This window comes from Hyla sarda, chromosome 6 (assembly GCF_029499605.1).
Source record: "Hyla sarda isolate aHylSar1 chromosome 6, aHylSar1.hap1, whole genome shotgun sequence".
NCBI lineage: Eukaryota > Metazoa > Chordata > Amphibia > Anura > Hylidae > Hyla > Hyla sarda.
In genome coordinates this window covers 128,276,391-128,290,803 of record NC_079194.1, presented here as the reverse complement: position 1 = coordinate 128,290,803, position 14,413 = coordinate 128,276,391, and the positions used below count along the sequence as shown (strand labels likewise).

Sequence of the window (14,413 nt, the reverse complement as noted above, 5' to 3'; positions counted from 1 at the left end):
TTACTTGCCCCAGGTGAGTTTAAAGGAGCATCACATGCTTGAAACATTCTTATTTTTCCACAATTTGGAAAGGGTGCCAATAATTTTGTCCAGCCCATTTTTGGAGTTTGATGTGACACTATGTCCAATTTGCTTTTTTTTTTCCTCCCTTTTTTGGGTTAGTTCCAATACACAAAAAGGGAATAAACATGTGTATAGCAAAACATGTGTTACTGCAATCCTTTTCTGTGAGAAATACTTCATTTTCTAGAAAAATTTCAGGGGTGCCAACATTGACAGCCATAACTGTATTATGATATTTAATTATTATATTCAATCATATCCACTTATTTTTCTCTTCCTTATCATTCTTTCCCCCTTCTTTACCTGGAGAGATGAGCGAAGTTGCAGAAATTCGATTTGTCATGAACTTCTCGGCTTGGCAGTGACTGACTTTAGCCTGCATAAATTAGTTCAGCTTTCAGGTGCTCCGGTGGGCTGGAAAAGGTGGATACAGTCCCAGGAGTCTCCTAGGAATGTATCCACTTTTTCCAGCCCACCGGAGCACCTGAAAGCTGAACTAATTTATGCAGGATAAAGTCAGTCACTGCCAAGCCGAGAAGTTCGTGACAAATCGAATCACTGTAACTTCGTTCATCTATAATTACTTGTTTCTTTAACATCAACTTTTCTTCTATTATCGGTACCCACACCGTTTTCTTCAGCCCGTTACACTCCGGACCCAAGACATATTGCTCCCGTGTTGCACAGCTTCTTTCCCTTATTCTCGTGATATTGCGACTCAGTTGGTGATCAACTGAGCCACTCTCGCTCCCACGCTCTTCATATTCCTGTTAGAAGCGGCTAGTCCTGTCAGTGGCATACAGCTCTGCCACTTGGCTCCTCAGTTAACCCCTCAATACTTGTATATCTATGCATTTCTATTTATTTTGTCCTTTTCAGGACAAATTATTAACTAAACACCTTCCTATTAATTATTCTATTCATTCATTTTAACCTCACAGTCATTTTCCACTATTACTAATTAATCTCATATTATTTATTAATTTATTTATTAACATTCATAGTATCTATTCCATATATATAAATTAATTACTAGTAATATATTAATTAAATGTATTATATCTAAAATATTTATAAATGTATTTTATAACAAATTCATATCTATATACAAACTATTTACAATTTATTTTATATATATATACATAATGTCTGCAGACCAAGTGCAAACAAAACATTGGGGGAGATTTATCAAAACCTGTCCAGAGGAAAAGTTGCTGAGTTGCCCATAGCAACCAATCAGATCCCTTCTTTCATTTTGCAGAGGCCTTGTTAAACATGAAAGAAGCGATCTGATTGGTTGCTATGGGCAACTGGGCAACTTTTCCTCTGGACAGGTTTTGATAAATCTCCCCCATTGTGAATATGTTTCAAGTGACCAAATACAGGACATTGTGGATCAGTTGCTAGGTCAGTGCAATCTTCCATGAAGACTGCTATGACTAGTATGGGGGAGACTATAGCATTATCTGTTGCTAGAGCCATATCTCAGTCCTTCGCACAGAAGGCACATCAGCTGCACAACCGATCTCATAGTCACACATTAACCCCTTAAGAACGGACCCATTTTTTTACCTTAAAGGGGTACTCTGGCGCCAAATATCTTATCCCCTATCAAAAGGATAGGGGATAAGATGATAGATCACAAGGATTCCACCGCTGGGGACCCCCACGATCTCTCCTGCAGCACCCCCGTTATTCATCTGCACAGAGCGAGGATCGCTCTGTGGCTGTTGACTGATGGTGCAGGGAACGGAGTATCATTACATCACAGCTCCGCCCCTCATGACATCACGCCCTGCCCCCTCTATGCAAGTCTATGGGAGGGGGCATGGCAGCCATTGCATTGTGGGTCTCTTATCAGCTTCCATTCAAGCGATCTTCCCCGCTCCACTACACTACAGAGCTCTTCAGAGATTGAAAATCCGACATTTACAAGAAGGATTAGGGTATTCAGATGAAATACCTCTTTCATCAGAAGCCAGAGAGGAACTCATATGGTGGCTTCATCACATTCAAGAATGGAATGGAAAAGCAATTTTCAATTCCAATCCAGACCTTATCCTGGAATTGGATGCAAGTCTCATCGGCTGGGGAGATTGATGTAGATCACTTTCAACGGGGGGCAAATGGTTCCCCTCAGAATCTCAACTACACATCAACGGCCTGGAACTACTAGCAGGCTTCTTTGCTCTAAAAAGCTTTGCAAAAAAAAAATCTCAGATATGTATTCTGATTCGTATGTACAATATTTCAATGGTCCAATATATAAATCGTTTAGGAGGGACAACACCGGAACTTCTTTCGAATATATCCAAAGATCATTGTTATTTCTGACTGGACAGGGAGATTACCCTGAAAGCAGAGCATCTTCTGGGCTTTTCCAATACTATAGCAGATTGGAATTCCCGCTGTCTTTCAGACCACAGCGATTGGAAATTTGACCATCTAGTTTTCCAACAGATCTATCTCCTCTGGGGTCCTCTTCATCTTGACCTCTTTGCATGCAGACTCAATAGTCAACTACCTTGTTTCTACAGTTGGCGCCCCGATCCAGAAGCGGAGGGAGTAGATGCCCTCAATCAAACCTGGCCCTCAGGGATACTTTATGAGTTCCCTCCATTTGCTCTCATTCCCAGAGTTCTCATTTAAGTAACAATCCAAAAATCGACCATAGTCCTGATCACTCCTTACTCAAGCATGGTTCCCTCAAGTCCTCAGTATGTTAATAGACTTTCTGAGAATCCTTCCGAACTTCCCAAATCTCCTTCTGGATCCTTTAAGACAGTCCTCATCCTCTGATCCTCTCACATCAACTTCCCCTAATTGCATGGCTAATTTTGCGTCAATTACCATTGACTCAGAATTTTCATTATCAACTAGAAATATCATTGCAGAATTCTGGGCTCTGGGTACCAGAACTGCTTACCGATACGCTGGTAAAGCTTATCAAACCCTAAACCTATGTCGTTCTGCTATTTCATTCTATCATCAACCCATTGATTCCATTCCAATTGGAAAAACATCCCCTTTTCTGTAAACTTTTAAAAGGCATTAGTTTTAAAAGTCCACCTTTACCCAAATATCAGTCCACTTGGGACAGTGATCTTCTTCTAGATCTATTTATCTCTTGAGAAAACAATGATTCCACTCTTCTTTGTCTTATCTCTATCAAACGTATTTCTGATGTCAAAGCCTTAGACATCACTCTTAGACATTATTTTCCTCAAGGAGTTAGTTTTATTGTTCACAGACGTACAAAAACTAATTTACAAAATGTTTTCTATCCTTCTTTTCTCCATCAAGAAAAATTGTGTGTAGTTCGTTGCCTTAAAGCTTAAGAATCAAAAACTCAATCTCTTCGTCATTCATCTCAGTCTCAACTCTTTATTTCATACTGTAAACCCCACCTTTCTCTCTCTCTCTCTTCAGCTACTCTTGCCAGATGGGTTAGACAAGTCATGTCTCTTGCTAACATTGATGTTTCTGTATTTGGTGTCCATTCCACTAGAGGTGCTGTTTCTACAAAACTTATCCAATCAGGAGGCTCTCTCTCAGATCTACTTAAAGCTGCAAACTGGTCTTCAGAATCAATCTTTAAGACTTTCTACTTTAGACCTGAATAACATGTATCTATGAATTTATGTATTATAATATTATATGCTTTAAACATGCCTAATGTGAATGTTTCCTGTCTGAGATTTTCCACAACCCTATGTGACTGAAAATGTAGATTTTATGAAAGACACTAGACGAGCATTATCCCTCCCTATTTCCCATTCCTATATTGTTATTACTATATATTTATATTTTCTTTCAGCTTATTGACATGCTTCAGGAGTGGTTCCATCTTCATCGGATACTTCATCTCTTCAACCAATACCTTATGGAATCCCTATATACAGAACCTTCTGACATCTTCATTCAACCTTGTTCCAGTTCTTCCTTCACTTACCTGAATAGATGACTCATCCTGTCCTTCCTGACGGATGCATGATAGATGTTTCTACAGTCAGCAAGTACTGTTTTTGGACTCTATATTCATGTCTATACAATTTAGACCATACATTTAAACAAAACATAAAATAGAAACTGTGTTAAAATAATTGATTTTATAGAAATTTTACCATTGGTCCCTAATGGTAAATTAATTGCTGCCTGCTATTGTTAAAATGCTCCTGTATTGATGGTAATGTCTGTTGGTTCAGAATTCCGATAGTCCGGCAATTAACATGCATGGGGTCAAACTCCACCAGGAGTCCCCGAATGGATGAAGCCCGCAAATTAGCGACTTGAATACTTGCAGTTCTATTTTCTTAGAACAAAAACAGAGGATTCCTCCTGGATCAGACAAGCTGCATGCCCGGTGATGAGATGAAGAGTCAGGTGAGGTAGGCGGATCTGTTTAGTAAAAACCGGCTTATCTGTAGATTGTCAGCAATTGGCAGTGCGTTTTCTTTAGTGCTGGATTCAGATTATATAAAACTCTAAAAGTGTTTCAGGGTGCTTAATCCGACCCCTTCTTCAGTAGATAATTTATATAAATTATCTACTGAAGAAGGAATCGGATTAAGCACCCTGAAACGCGTTTAGAGTTTTATGTAATCTGAATCAAGCACATTTTACATGTCTTGAGATGCAATAAAGAAATCTTAAGTTTGATGTGTTTGTTGTGCTTTGGGATTATATTTTCATCAGGTAAAGCTATGAATCACAGACTAATGAACAAATACAAATCTGCATCTGAATTTCTCACTAGAAAGAATTCTGCACATGAAAACTGCACCTTGTATAACATTCAAGGAATATACCTAGTATTATCTGTGGTATCCCGGTACCGGATTGCATCCGTTACCTTGTGGTGAGGTCCCCAAAGTCAGAGTCCCTAGGTACCGCTGGGGTCCTCATCTATAGTTAGTCCCTAGTCACTCCTTTAATAGTTAAAACTATTCAAATTCTAAGTGTGTATATATATATATATATATATATATAGTGTACTTACCTTGCTGTAGTGTCACAGGACCTGCGGGTCACGTGATGCGTTCCAAAACTCTATGGTTTTATGGTTGAAGGACCTTTGGAGGAAGTCAGGTGATCGCCCACCATGCATTGTAACGGTGAGTGACAGCTGACCCAGACCAATCCAAAACGGCCCTGCCCCTGCTCATATAAGGGAGCAGTGGCCATTAATCTTTCTCTTTCCTCGTGGGCTGCTGATAGAGGAGGATCTGCGCAGCTGTCATCAGCAGGGACTAGGCCCAAGCCTTGCGGCAAAGGCCATCTTGCAAAACTGTGAGTTACCTCAATCCCTGTTAAGTCTGCAAGATCACCGGACCTAAACAGACCCCTAAATCCGGACGAATCTCTGCATCAATCCTAATTCTACTAGTACTTTGGATAAGCTAATGGTCCGCGGCATCTGTCAATCACTGCCGTACTACATAGAGACTGTATTGCTAAGACTGTTGCTGTTAATTGGATGTACCGCAAGTACCTCAGTAAAGTTTAAACAAGTTCAAGTTCATCCCTATTGTGGACCTTCATTCATTTAAGCACGCACATACCGTTTCTGGGAAGGGTGGCGCTAGGCCGAAGATTTACCTCAGCGTATTAACCCTCACCCTGGCGTCACGACAGGGGTTAAGTTAACCCCTCATATACCGAAGCAACGCCCCAGCTACACTACACCCCCCAAGGCCCTACCACATATCTATGGTTGAGATTAGCACCATATCATTCGCTTCATTGTTCAAGACTCAAAGGGTTAGGTGTCTGAGTCAAACTAAAGGAGAATTACAAAACAGTCACAGAAAAATAAAGAAGTAGAACATCCAAAATGTAAGAGAACCTTTTAGGAAGAAAACCCATGATAAAATGTTAACACAGAATCTGCTGCTGTCACTTTGACAGATTATTATTATTATTTATGCTAAGGCTTCCAGTATACATTTTGTGAAATTCCACATTATATTGCAGTTCTCTGCTGGGAACAAGCCCCAATTTTTGGAATTACTGGGCTGTCAGATGCAAGAACTGTAGTTGTTGCAGATTTTTATTAAATTGAACCTTAAGGGTATGTTCCCATGGCGAAATTTCACTGCAGCAGAATTCAATGGGATTCTGCTGCACTGTTCAGACCACAGAATTTCTGCACCAAATCTTTCTGGCGTGGAAATCCTATTTCCAATGTCTGCAAAAACATTGAACATATTCAATGTTTCTGTGGAGTCCACATAGAAGTGCATTGTCATCTATGAGACGGCACATTTCTGAGCAATCCTTGCACCACCGGCATATTCTGCCAGCGCTCGGCTGTCAGTGGAAAGTCTGCATGGAGTTTTCTGTGCAGACATTCCATCGTGTGAACATACCCTAAATGGTCGTCTATTTCTGGGAGTCTGGGAGTCAAAGTCTATGTAATGCGGTCCAACTTTTGTCTCAGATGAGTAGGTTGAGAGACAATAATTTTTTTTTCTCATTTTCCTAGCTGCTCTTTTTGGCACAGTAGTCCAGATAACTTTTAATAGAGGTGATAGCTACCCATCCTCTTCAGAAGTCAACATGTTTATTCGGCAGAATTATTCATTTACAAAAAAAAAGGATATGGCTACACCAGTCTTATGTGTATAGATGGTTTTAAATCTAAAGACCCCTTCCCCAATCTATTATCTGTAAATGTAGTGGGGTGGTTGCCACTTGTCCTAGAATGATCCAAGATTACTTTGAGCTGAGAAATAGCATATGTCCAGATATGACAGCAAACCCTCTTCAGCTATGTCAGGCAGCTGTTCTCTAGCTTCCAGGACGGGCTCACATGTCAGGAGTCTCTCACAAAGAGCCAGCCAACAACAGGCAGCAAACCTCATCATCAGTCCAGATTACTGTACCCAAGAAGTAAGTCACTGACCGTAGAGTACCCAGGGATAAATCAGTATGGCTGAGGAACAGTCTTACTATGAAGAAAAGATCTCCAAGGACATTCTCACTAAGGAGATCAACCTGGTGGATAGAGACCCAAAGAAGATAAACGAGGATGTGGTCAAGGTTTGGTCTATCCATCTCTTTTATAGTTGTCTAACTATCCATTTTATTTATTTATTTATCTATGAGAAAAAAGAAGGGGAGAGTGCATGTGAGGGAGTGTGAAGGTAGATTCAGACTACACAGGGGTTGTTTGTAGTCTGTAGCCATGGAGACATATTGGACTGCATAGAATTTTATTGGCATAGTTGCTTTACTTATCTTTGTAGGAGAAGGTAGGATTTAAATGTACTCTGTCCGCACTCTGATATTATCTAAGCTACTGTATTATGTAGCTGCCCGTACAGCAGAGAGTAATACCTTTGTGCTGTCTGTGTTGTCAAAACTTAGAAAACTGCACTTTTTACCTGCAGGGCATAGCACAGGAGTTTTCCAAGGGCACTTCACCCAATATTACCAGACTCCTGAATGACAAAGTTGATTAGATATCCAGTCATATATCTAATGGTCTTTATCACTCCATTACTACAGTATGTATTACATGCCATTTATGTAAAAGGAGAAGCAGGTTAGCAACAACTTACTGTAACCCAGCTTTTCCACCAACAGATACTTCTAAGGCCTCTCTTTCTGATTTCTAGTCCTTACAAAAGGGTACGTTCACACGTAATCAGTGTTGGGTTTTATGCAATGAAAATTCTTCTAGCGGATTTTATGTAGACCTATTGAATTCAGTGGGTATCAACATAATCCGCTTGCAGATTTCCCACAGCTGATTATGTAGATGTAAACTTACCCTTATATTAGATCAATATATTATCCGAAACTAACTAACCTTAAAGGGTTTATTTAGTGAAAAGCCTTTTGTAAATATGACTAGGGTGCCTGCATGAAAAAAAAAAAAAATCATTACTTACCCCCTGCTCTCCCCGATGCCTTTGGTATCACTGCTCCCAGCGTCCGATGCAATCCTTTTCCTGGTGCCAAGGGTCAAAACGTCAAAGTGTAGCTCAACAAGTAGCTGGCCTTTATTGGTGACTGTTCTAAGCCCCGCTCTTCTTCCTGGTGCTGGGGCCCAGTACATCACATTGCTGCTCAGCCAATAACTGGCTGCGGATAGCGATTCTCTGAGCTGCACTGTGGCACATTGCTCCCTCATCACACCGGAGGCTGGAAGCAGTGACACTGGAGGCACTGGGGAGCAAGGAAGGTAAGAAAGGTTTAGTTGTTAATGCAGGAAGCCTGGGCATATATAAAAAAAAAGATTTTTGCCAGATAACCCTGTTAATGCTGATTTAGTAAAGTTGGTATACTTATGCCTTGTTCACATTGCCGTCGGACTCTGCTATTCTGTATTCCATCTGCAATCCGGCCAGAGGGATGGGAGTCTATTTTTTTTCTCTGCTAAAATCCTGTAAAATTACTGGGTCACTGACCCCATGTAAGTGAATGGCGTCCGTCATGACCTGGTAGTAGCCGTTTGCATCCGACCCGTTTCAGGGTCCGATCAGCTAAAAAAAAAATAATAATTATCGAACCCTTAGCGGGTCAGATGCAAACGTCTGTGTGAACCTAGCCTTACATCATATTGGCCTGTGCTAACAACTTGTAGCGTAGTAGCTGGGGTTGTCTGGCCCCTTTAAGGCAAAAGGGTTGGCAGGCATAAAATTTAAGTAATGCTCACATGTCATGATCTCCTGACACATCTATCCAAACAGTGCTGATCCCAGCTAAGCTGCTTTTGTTTAAATATGCAGCATTAATGACTGTGAATTTCCAAATCAGAAGCACATTAATAATTCCCTGTGAGCATGTGAATGGGTATAAAATACACTGCGAGGCTTGGCCACACATGGTCCTGGACACATGAGACTGGCCGTACAGTATGCTATATTTACCTTTTTGTTAATGATGCCCCAGAGATGGTCCTGAAGTTGTGTATCATGAGGTCCTGCTCATATGAGGTTATGACTGTGATGGTGATATGAGGAATAGACTTCCTTCTGCTCCTTTCTCTCACACATCGCATAGGAATGGGGGGGATCAAGAGACACCAGATTCATCTTTTTCTTTCTGTTTAAAAAAAAACTTCTAAAAAAAACTGCTTCAAAAAGCACCTCTGATCTTCTTTTGATGTGGATTCTAATGTGGCTTTTCAGACTGTTATTTTAAGGTTCCCACTGATTTCAATGTGAGATTCCCAGCAAAACCGTTCTGAAAAAGTAACATGGCAGTTCTTTCTTCTGCACTGTTTTTATATATATATAAATATTTTTTTTATCATTCCCCTTTGAAGTCAATGGAAGCTGGAAGCAGCATGTTTTGGGGCATTTTGGAGGGGCTTTTTAAAGTGCAAACATATGGGTACGCTCACACTGCAGAATTCCGCGCAGTGAACTGTACCATCAGTGTGAATGGGTCTTCCGCGAGACCCGTTCACATTGCAAAATTTCAGCACCGGACAATTCTGCCGGTGAAATTGTTCCACGCAAAGAAAGAACATGTTCATTCTTTGCGTGGAATTCTGCGAGTACTGCATAGCCGTCAATGGTGACGGTGCAGTGCCCCGCGGTCCTAGGTTGAGGTATTTTCGGCGGCAGCTGCCAGACAGAATCCGCAGTGTGAACATCAAAAGTGGTCTCCAAAAGGTATGCTGACCTATACCACAGTATACCAAACCTGTGCCCATTTAGTTCAATGGAACAAATGGAATCTTCTTGGTCCATTTTTGAATATATACTGTTATGTTGCAGGACTGCAAAGTGTAGAATGCCATCCTTTTAGGACAAAGACTTTGGCATATCACAAAGGCACAGTAACATCATAAAATATAACTTTGTAAGGGATTGAGTATGTGTAATTGCAGTTCATCAGATAGATTGATAGTAAGAACAGATTGCTAGATGATGATGCTATTCCTGGATTCCTCTAAATGCAGCCCTTCTGTTAATATCATTATTCTCAGCATTATTAGATCTGATGTGACACTTTTGTTTCCTTCCCGTAACTCTTTGAAATGGAGTCCGGAGCAGCTGGCTGAGTGAGACGCTCGCTGGCAGAGATCCACCATCTGAACATTGATTACATTGAAGCTTTAATGCCAATCTGATGAATTGCAAACATTTGACTGCCAGAGGAATCAGCAGCCATATTGAGAAGAGGAAGGCATAGCTGTCTCCATGGAGAACATGGAGTTAAGTACGGTAGTTACCTGTGAGCAAAGCTTCAAAAAGAATTGGGGCTAAGGTTCTAAACCTGCAGACTCTTTCATGTCATCTACAATAACTATGCTGTTTGATGGGCGTTCTCACAGGTGGAAGCTGCACAGAGCCTCTGACACCTAATTGGACAATCTCAGCTTTAAAGGAAGCCAAAGCCTTTGGTAAATTTCTTTCTAACTTGATAGACATAATGAGCCAAAACCAGAAGTGGATTCATAAAAAATGTGAAATATAAAGGAAGGACTTACACTTCTAAATCCTTCTGGATCCACTTCGGTCTTTGGCTCAAAAACCTGCAGTGGCAAATAAACTGTTGTGAGTGTGATGGCAGATCAGACCATTTATGACAAAGAAAATATGTAGAAAAAACATGTTTAGTTGGCTTAAGTTCATAAACGCTAAAAAAAAGTTAGCATTTTCCTTACTGTGTTTCTGACTGCTGTTCTCAAATGCAGATGCTGGAACACAGCCTTAGTGCTGCACCAATACTTATTAAATTCCATACATTCGAACTGATTTAGGTCTTCAATTAAAGAGGTCTTCAAGAATCAAAGGGGTACTCCGCCTCTAGACATCTTATCCCCTATCCAAAGGATAGGGGATAAGATGTTTGATCGCCTGGGTCCTGCCGCTGGGGATCCCCACAATCTACCTGCTGCACTCGGCATTCATTTAGAGCATCAGGTACAGCGCTGGAGGTTCGTGACATCACAGCCATGCCCCGCTTGTGAAGTCACAGCCACGCCCCGCAATGCAAGTCTATGGGAGAGGGTGTGATGGCCGTCACGCCCCCTCCCTTAGACTTGCATTGAGGGATGTGGCCGTGACGTCACGAGCCTCCGCATCGCCAGTCATCCGGCATGGAGCGAAGTTCACTCCGTGCACTGGATGTCTGGGGTGCCGCAGCTGAGATTGTGGGGGTCCCCCGCGATCAGACATCTTATCCCCTATACTTTGGATAGGGGATAAGATGGCTAGGGGCAGAGTATCCCTTTAAAGCATACCTGCCATTTCAAAAGAGTTTTGGAAACCAGAATGGTTTTGTTACATTAACCCTTCAGAGAGGTGATAATGTGATTTTAGTGCTCTCACTGCTGTTATTGAGCCCCTAAGTGTCACCTCCATGGTGTATTTTTCATTCTCTCTATTACAGGGGACAGGACCACTACTGAGATGTTTGCCAGCAGTACTCACACAGGCACTTACTTTTCCTTTATTTGCCTGGCTAATCTCAGCACAGCACATACTCCTCTCTGCTATTCCATGTCATAGTACTGGTGAAAGTGCACAGGACTAATGTTTTGGCTATGGGAAGGCAGAGGGTTATGATGCATGTAGTAGTCCTTGATGTATATGTCATGTGACAAAGGGGTACTAACCTGATGTCCCTCGCTAATATATCTTTCTGTAAGGGAAGCTGGTCATGCATGCAAACCACAGGAATAAGTGTTCTCATGCTAAGATTCCATGAAACAACTTGCATGACAAATTACTGAAACTACTGAACAAGGATTTTGACAGGTTGACTTACCATAGTAGAAGATGCAAAATAGGACTCCACTTTACTCACTCTTTGGTAGTAATCTGTGACACTTGGAAAGGTGTATTTAGGGAAGTCTGCCTGACTTGGCACACTAGCTGGCAGTGAACCAACCATTTGGCCTACATAAAAATCAGTGTAAGGCAGAAAGTTCCTTGTTCAACTCTTTGGGGCTTATATGTAAAATAACATATTCTTGCAGCATAAGCTGAAACAGGGATTAGAAACTGTGACTAAATAGGATACATGTTAGATAGGCTCAGTCCGTCTCTCTAATACTAGAAAGAGACTGAGCCTAACAACAGACAGTGGACACGAGATTGCAGGGACTGGAGACATCTAGTGGCCAAGATTTTAGAGCTGTTTTTCTTGGTGAAGGGGACAGTTTGTTTTCTAATGAACAGATATGAAAATTTACAAAATTACCAATTATTGCTGCACCCCCACCAATCCTCAGAATGAAGACAGTGGCATGGAGTATTGCTTTGCAAGTAGCTACAAAATAACCAAAATTCACCTAAATTTAAATGTGTTTCAGTTCCCTCCACGCTAAGTGGGAATAAGATATAATAGTGCTGTTACAGTAATCCGGGTAGGAAGGGACACTGGTATTTGGTAGTTCGGGATTATACAATATACCCAGGTAGACTCATTGGGGGAGATTTATCAAAATATTTAGACTGTTTTTTCCCGTCTAAAATTGTCGCACAGAAAGTCGCAGTCTAAATACGTGCGGCTCTTTTGCGACTTTTGCTTTAGAGGATTTTTAGAACATGATGTATTCTAGTCTATTTTAGATGGAAAAATGCATTGGTGCTGAATTTATCAATAGCGACTTTTTGGGGAAAAGTCGCATTGGCCAAAAGTACGCTGAAATGTCAGACCATGCTGGATTAGGTTTAAAAACAATCTAAATCATGGATCCTGAAGTCCGTGCACAGAATTTATCAAGAGCCTTGCGAATTTTGACAACTAAAGCGCACAATAGACCGGCCTAAAGCTCTGTAGGTTGGTCTATATTGACACGGGAAATAGACAACTTTGATAAATCTCCCCCATTCTGTCCACATGATATGAGGCGCCCTATAATTAACTTGATCTTGTGTCTTCTTTGTACAGCTGGACTTTGAAGATGTGATTGCAGAACCATATGGGACTTACAGTTTTGATGGTGTTTGGAAAGCCAGTTATACCACCTTTACCGTCACCAAGTACTGGTGTTACCGGCTTCTCTCCGCCCTCATTGGTATACCCCTCTCCATCATCTGGGGCCTCCTCTTTGCTCTCATCTCCTTTTGTCACATCTGGGCAGTGGTTCCATGCATCAAGAGCTACCTCATAGAGATCCAGTGTGCTGGTCGGACATTCTCCCTGTGCATCCACACCTTCTGTGACCCAATATATGAAGCGATGGGTAAAGTCTTCAGCGCCATCAAAATAACTTTGCAAAAACAGGGGTGAGCAGTTCCTGCATGTCAAAAACTCTACCTCTTACCCTGCACATCTACAGCAAACCTATCAGCACTGCAGTGGAACCTCTTTTTATATCTATTTTTACACTTTTTCATTTCTAACATTATCTGTTCTGTTTCTTTTGTCTAAACCAGTTATAATGTAACAGTAAGCATCACATGTTTCCGTTATAAAGAGGTTATTTGTTTTATGTTAAGTTTATTAAATGTAAATCATTGTGCAACTTTCTAACATACTTTAAGTTCCAATGCCTTATAATAGTCAAGATCTCTGATTGTATGATTGCTTGTCCTTTATATTTAAAATTATAAACACCCCCCCCCCCCCCACACACACACACACACACACATATTTTTGGTATGCTACTGTATCTTGTCTGCAATGCCAAATTTACTAATGTGTGACTATACTCCAGATTATGATTTTCTAATCCTAATTGGGAGGTATCATATCAATTGTTTCCCTCTCCTGTCCTGAGGTTATGCATATAATATTATGAAGTATCTATTAGCCGCCCATTATTTCATGATTTCTTTCCTAACTAGGTTTATATTTTTTATTAATCCATAATTTGTGGAATTTTAGCATGTTCAGTGATGCATGGAATTCCATCTATTAATCTGCATTGTAAATAATCAGAAATCCTCTTTCATCAACCTGTACCGTAAATATTATATTCCCCAGTATTATAAATTGGGCTTGGTGTGGTTTTTGCTTTAAATATCTGCCAATGGCTTTAAAATATTCTGGGTATTATCTGTATTCAACCTCCGTATGCTCCTGTATGCTAACCTAGATGTCAGTTGTTTGATCCCCTCTGATGTCCTCCAAAAGTAAAAACATGTCAACTTTATGATGCAAACATAAAGTAGACATATTGTATATGTGAATCAATATATAATTTATTTGGAATATCCATTTTCATTACAAGCAGAGAGCTTCAAAGTAAAAAAAAATGCAAAATTTTCAATTTTTTCATCAAATTTGGGAATTTTTCACCAAGAAATGCTGCAAGTATCGATGAAATGAAAGATAAAAGCATCCCAGAGTTATTAATGCTTAAAGTGACAGTGGTCAGATGTGCAAAAAATGGCTGGGTCCTTAAGGTGAAAATGGTCTGGGTCCTTAAGGGGTTAAT

General features: G+C 40.6%; 1 protein-coding gene across 2 annotated transcripts; it reads left to right on the top strand.

Moving 5' to 3' along the window:
- The first annotated feature begins 6,294 nt into the window (after positions 1-6,294).
- Positions 6,295-13,510, top strand: CAV3 (caveolin 3). Of its 2 annotated transcripts, none has more exons than XR_008845493.1 (2): positions 6,295-10,423; positions 12,922-13,046. XR_008845493.1 is itself a non-coding variant. In XM_056528340.1 (2 exons), the coding sequence occupies exons 1-2, from the start codon at positions 6,994-6,996 to the stop codon at positions 13,261-13,263; spliced, it is 453 nt and encodes a 150-aa protein (XP_056384315.1). In that variant the 5' UTR covers positions 6,295-6,993; the 3' UTR covers positions 13,264-13,510. The 2 variants fall into 2 exon arrangements, 1 of the variants encoding a protein (XP_056384315.1); XM_056528340.1 differs by having other exon boundaries at positions 6,295-7,104; positions 12,922-13,510.
- The last annotated feature ends 903 nt before the right edge of the window (positions 13,511-14,413 follow it).

Coding starts and splice junctions, on each gene's coding strand:
- CAV3 (XM_056528340.1), top strand. CDS start 6,994: ATGGCTGAGGAACAGTCTTACTATGAAGAAAAGATCTCCAAGGACATT. Junction 7,105..12,921: donor TAAACGAGGATGTGGTCAAG/GTTTGGTCTATC, acceptor TTCTTTGTACAG/CTGGACTTTGAAGATGTGAT.